This window comes from Parus major, chromosome 5, assembly GCF_001522545.3.
Source record: "Parus major isolate Abel chromosome 5, Parus_major1.1, whole genome shotgun sequence".
NCBI classification, from domain to species: Eukaryota; Metazoa; Chordata; class Aves; order Passeriformes; family Paridae; genus Parus; species Parus major.
In genome coordinates this window covers 59,939,285-59,945,419 of record NC_031774.1, presented here as the reverse complement: position 1 = coordinate 59,945,419, position 6,135 = coordinate 59,939,285, and the positions used below count along the sequence as shown (strand labels likewise).

The 6,135-nt window shown below is 36.0% G+C and overlaps 1 protein-coding gene across 2 annotated transcripts in view; it reads right to left on the bottom strand.

The window, feature by feature from the left end:
- Nucleotides 1-6,135, bottom strand: part of MAP4K5 (mitogen-activated protein kinase kinase kinase kinase 5) — a 56,840-nt gene that overhangs the window by 18,917 nt on the left and 31,788 nt on the right. For both annotated transcript variants that reach the window (XM_015630991.3, XM_015630992.1), the window contains exons 8-13: nt 5,086-5,158; nt 2,534-2,665; nt 1,883-1,945; nt 1,305-1,386; nt 585-701; nt 347-425 (exon numbers count right to left, since the gene is read on the bottom strand). In XM_015630991.3, coding sequence (XP_015486477.1) covers nt 347-425; nt 585-701; nt 1,305-1,386; nt 1,883-1,945; nt 2,534-2,665; nt 5,086-5,158 — 546 coding nt within the window. The remainder of the gene's footprint in view (nt 1-346; nt 426-584; nt 702-1,304; nt 1,387-1,882; nt 1,946-2,533; nt 2,666-5,085; nt 5,159-6,135) is intronic.

Sequence of the window (6,135 nt, the reverse complement as noted above, 5' to 3'; positions counted from 1 at the left end):
TAAGAGAGTATTTGAAAGGGAGTGACTACAACCAAATGTACTGAGATGAAATGAGGCGCGGTGAAATGGTCCAAAACTTGCCAAAATTATTCCCATTGAAATGCCTAAAATCAGGGAAGAAAAGTAAACAAAGAGAAGATAAACAGAAGAAACAAAATTTTAAAAAAAACATAAAAAACCACAAAACCAAACCTGACAAGAAGTGAAAACAAGAACAGGACGAGGCCGAGCGCGGGGAAACGGAGCGAAGCTTGCCCAGCTGATCCTCATTGCAATCCCAAGATTTCATTCCCTTTCCTGAGGCAAATCCCAGCCCAAGGAAGGGGAAAGCAGAGCAGGAACTCACAGTTTATCTCGGATGCTGTCCTCTCTGCCCGGATATTCCTGTTGGTGGAGCGGATGGTGTGGCGGATAACCGAGTGAGGCTGCAGGGAGGGACCCACAGGTGAGGGAAGAGCATCCAACAACAACCAAACCAACAAGAACCAGCTGCTGTTTAAGCTTCAATTTTATATTCCCAAAGCAAAGCAGGGCATTTAAACATCCAGTTTTAAGGAAAAGAAGGGAATAAAAGATGTTCTCACCTCAAAATCATCATCGTCCACTTCCCCGTAGTGGGTGTGGTTCTCGGGGTTGTTGACTTTGTCCAACAACTCAACTGCTAAAGACCTCGAGAGACCAGGCTGCCCCACAAAGCTGTGCTGTAACCACAGGAAAGAACACACAAAAAAGGAGTTTTAACCTGAAATTAACAGAGAACTTTCAGTAATAAACATTTAACAGAGTTACTGATTTTTTTTGGTGTGTTTTCTGGAGGTTCAGGTGTTGTTTTAATGACTCCTTAATTTCCTAATAACATAAATATGGAAACACCACGCTCTGGACCAACTTGCAAATTAAACTCCAATCAAAGAAATAATTACATTTGAACTTCATTTTTTTACATCAGGTTTTCAGTTGAATTTGGGAAAGCAGAAGTACATCAAGAGCTGCTGAAATTTTTGGGAGTCAGGGAAGTCCAACTTTTACACAGCTTCAAGGCCAAGGCAGCCACTTGCAGGAAGGCTGGGGTTGAGAACATGAAACCAATTTCTGTAATTGGCCAAAAATTGTATAAAAATATGTCAAAATACTGAACAAAATCCACTTGCTAGCAGCTGATCAACGTGTTTTGCCTTCAGATTTCACCACCTGAGTTATAAGATTAAAGAAAATTGGTTTCCCTGTGGTTTCCTGCTGATTTGCTCCTCATTTTGAAGGCAAAGATCCCTTCCTGAAGTCACCAAATGTCCCCAGTCACTTACAGAGAGAAGTCTGTCTGCTGTCGGTCTCTTCTTTGGATTTTTTGTAAGTGCTATTTTGACAAAATTATGGAATGTTGCTGACCTTAAAGAAAAAGAGAGTTTATGTTGAATTTTTCAAGGTATTATTGATTTTAAGACAGTTGATAAGGAGATTACAAGAGGGTGTGATAAAGCAGAATATCGTGCAGGTGTCTCACCTCAGGTTTGAATAATTACATTTTCAAGTCAATAAAACAGGGGGAAAAAAAAAAACCAACCCCATTTGATTCATGGAACTTGCATGGAAAACATTTTGGTACAGAAAATAAACCAAGAATGAATAAACCAGGGTAAAGAAACCAGGAAAGGATTAAAGCACCCCATCACAGGAATTAAAGGGAAAGGATAAAGATTTTTCTTCTAGAACATACAAAGAGCCTCAAAGAAGGGTCTCTTCTTCAACAATAACAAATATTTTTTCCCTTTTTCTGTAAAATTAAATATAAATAAATAAATATCTATAAATAAAATAGTTTGAGAGACCTCGAGGATCACATAATTCCAATAAAATATGGATCAAAGGAAGGAGCTCCACCTACCATTTTGCTTTTTCCTTTAGCTTTGGCGGTTGAAAATTACTTTTTGACATTAAAAACAGAGCCCTAAAGGGAAAGAAAGGAAAATTATATAATGTGGAAAAAAACAATAATAATTTCATTCTAAAATCTGAATACTTTAACACTTTATGGTGAGAATCATACTGGTGAAACTGGACTGGAGTTTGCACTGGGTTAAAGGAGAGACAGAAGGAATTTGCTGATTTTATCTTTAAATAAAATATTTTTAATGCCATAATCTTGTTAAATATTAGGGTATGGCTTCCCTAGTTGTTTCCTATCACCAGTGAATCTGTCCCTCTTCTTCATCAGATTTGTGATTCTGGAATCCCAGAATGGTTTGGATTGGAAGGGACCTTAAATCCCATCTCATTCCAACCCCCTGCCATGGGCAGAGACACCTCCCACTAGGCCAGGTGCCACCAAAAACGACCAATTTCCAGATTTTGCTTCCAATTTCCATTCCAAATGCAAGATTTTAGCAGATTGATGCCTTACAGACATGAAAACAACCATTCATTGAAGCAATCCCGGTGTGAGTTTTTCCTTCAGCGCTCCAGAGCAGCTTCAATGGAATCCTGACAATTCCTGCTGGGATTCAGGAAGGTGCTGGAGCCCCCCAGGAGCACAAACCTCATGGGGTGGAGGTCGAACATGGGTGGCTGCAGCTCTGCCAGCTCGATGGCAGTGATGCCCACGGCCCAGATGTCGCACAGCTGGTTGTACCCCCCGTTCTTCTCCACCGCCGCCACCTCGGGGGCCATCCTGCAAAAGCAACGCTCGAGTTCCTGCTCTCCAGGAGAACTGCAAACCTCAACTTCCAAACTGCAAAAATTAACTTCCTAGAAATCATTAGCACCCAGCCCAGCACAATAACCATTCTATCCCTGCCCCTCTACTGTAAAAGAGGTAAAAGAAAGGAATTAAAAACTCAAAAAGTTCTAGGGACCAGATCCACATGAAGGCCTCCACCCCGAGGGACATTATGCATCCAAACAAGATGACCACTTATTATTATTATTATTATTTTTATTATTATTATTATTATTATCATCATCATAATCATTATCATTATTATTATTATTATCATCATCATCATCATCATCATCTAATAATAATGCTTTATCCCAAATACCAAAAATACAATTAGTAATCACCACAGGTTTTTCCACTTTCTCTTGCCCCACGTTGGGCGCCAAGAAATTGTATTTCTTTTAGTTTAGGGTAAATTTGGGAGAAAAACTTTAAATGGGGTTTCTCTAGGAAAACAGAATTTAAATGAATTTTATTTTTTTTTAATTGGTTTGGAGGAAATTTTTTTTTTTCTGAGAGAAGTGGAAAAAGTTGTTTATTTAACAGAAATTGAATAATATTAAACAATAAAATTAATTAAAAGCTAAATAGAAGCTCTGTCTTGCTGTTTGTTTTGCAGACACTTCAGTCTAGGAGTAGGATGTGGGGGAGTGATTTTTTTTTAACACAAACTGTGTTTTTTGGGTTTTTTTTTGTTTTTAGAGTAAGTTTTAAAGATTTAGAACTCAATATATAATAACATAAACTAGGTGATTTGAGATACTAGTATTATAAAGTTATTCTAGCACATTTCACTCTTTATTTTTATATTGTTAACTTATTATTAAAATTAATATATATTTTAACTTTACAACACATACATTATGCACAGATAAGGGTATTTATTTATGCACATACCAAAATAAATAGAATTAAATGAAATGTCTAATTGTTGGATGTGATGGGGATTTATAATTTGAAACATCTCGTGTTCCCCCCAAGAAAGAGAGAACGGGGATGTGGGGAAATGAACAGGAGGAATACAAATATTTTTATGTTTAATGGAGTAAGGAAAGGATTTTATGTTCAGACTGGGTTTTGATCATTACAGAAATACTTTTAAAAATTTTATTAACATTACACAAAACATTGCACACTAATTTAAGTGATGTATTTCAACATTATTTACTTATAATGTATTTCAATATTATTCCACAAAGTATGTATTTCAGGGAGTTGTTTTTTAGGGTTTATTTTCCCACAGCTCTGGAAATATCTTGGATCTAAGGATCTAACAACAATTAATGTGAACTTTGTATGTTTTAAACAGTGGGTAAAATCTTTTGAAATGTCTGACCACAAATTAAGGGACACAAAATCAAACTGCTGAATACAACATAACAAAAACAAACACAAAACACAAATAAAAGTCACATTAAAGAGCAAGGTAGGAACACAAAGTACTCAAAAGCTCCTTGAAGATCTAAATAAGCATCTTAGGAGAGGGGATTAACCTGGATCACTTCTGGATCACCCCATTCCCAACAGGGAATCACCCTGAGATAATCTTGGGGAGCACCCAGAGGTGATTTGGGAGCAGCATTCCCAGGAAATGTGTGAATGAACAGATGCCCTCAGCCCTCCTTCTCCAGGGCAACAACAATTAAAAGCCATTGATTGCCCCAAAACACCATCCCAGTCATGCCCAAACCCAGCTAAATTTGCATATTAATCCAGCATAAGGTTTACAGTGATTATTTGCATATTAAATGGTGCCTGCGTGCAGACATTAATCAGTAGAGATGATTAAAAGATAAGTTTGAAAATCTGGTTTCCTTTCTGCACAGAAATCAGAAAGACACTATTTTAGTCACTAAAAATGTAAGGCTGAGAAACTAAATAACCATTGGTATCCTCCCCAAAAAGGGAGAATAATCTGCAAAAATAAAAGTGGGAGAAACAAATAAATATAAATATAAATACAAATGTAAATATAAATATAAGTGTAAATATAAATATATGTAAATATAAATATAAATATAAATATAAGTAAATAAAAATATAAATAAATGTAAATAAAAATGTAAATATAAATGTAAATAAAAATGTAAATAAAAATATAAATATAGAAAAAATAGAAAAAATATATAAATATAAATGTAACTATAACTATAAATTTAAATATATTAAAACACTGCCTCAAATATCAAGTAGCTTTTTTTTCCAGCAACAGATCAGCTCCAATCAGTGCTTCCCAGATTTTTACCCTTTGGGCATTTCACTTGGAAGAAAGGGAATTTATGCAATTTCTATATCCATATGTGTGTATTTGAGGATTTTTGGCAGAAATACAGGCTCAGCTCTGCAGCACAGCAATCAAAGTGGTCTCTTACCAGTAAGGGGTGCCAATGAAGGATTTCCTCTTTGCAATAGTGGCTGTTATTTTTGCTGCTACCCCAAAGTCAGCTGGAAAATAAAATCAAACCATCAGAGCCTTAGAAATCAGAGTTATAAAACCCCAATCTTCCTGTTTTATGAAAGAACAATCACGTGTCTCATCCAAATTAAAAATTAATTAAGGGAAACAGTCGAAGATTAATAATAGGATTATTAATGTCTTTTCACTGACACTCCAAATCAAAGAGTTTTCTTTCTACACACAGCTCCTCTCTTAGATCATTTTTCCATCTCAAAATACATCAAGCAGAGGAAATTTAAGAGGAAAAACAGCATCATGCCTTGGAAAAGGCACTTTTTGTGTTATTTCTGGAGGAACTGTGATGGGACATCTGTTGTCTGCCCTGGAGGTTCTGTCTAGGGGTCAATCATCCCTTGCTTGAACTCTCAAACATCAGCTGCTCTTACAGACTCCAAAATCATTTAAATCCATTTTGGTTTGATTGATTGGTGGCATGAAAGCTGGAGGATAACTTGGGAAAATCCAGCCAGGCAAAAGGCAGGTACCACTGTGTAGCCAAATTTGATTTAGGGAGTGGAATCTCCTCTCACTGTCAAGGTTTTATTCCTATTTTTTCCTTCTTTAGACAGCTCTCCTTTCCCAGCACAGCATTCCCACTTTTCCACACCTGCAAGGCTTTGGAGATGCTCTCCCAAACAGGAGATCCTTGAAGGCTCTGAGGGACAAGTGCCATCCTGGCAAATTCCAGGAAAATCTGGGAGGTTTAAAGGCTGGGTGGTTGAATAATGAAATTCTCCATAATTTCTTGATAGAATACAAAACTTCTCATCTCCTACATAGCCTAGCCATGGATACACACTTTGTCATCACCTTCTATCATCTTTTATTGCCCCAAATAATCATGGAATAATTTAGGCTGGAAAAGACCTTGAAAAAATTATTATTATTATTATTATTATTATTATTATTATTATTATTATTATTATTATTATTATTATTATTATTATTATTATTATTATTATTA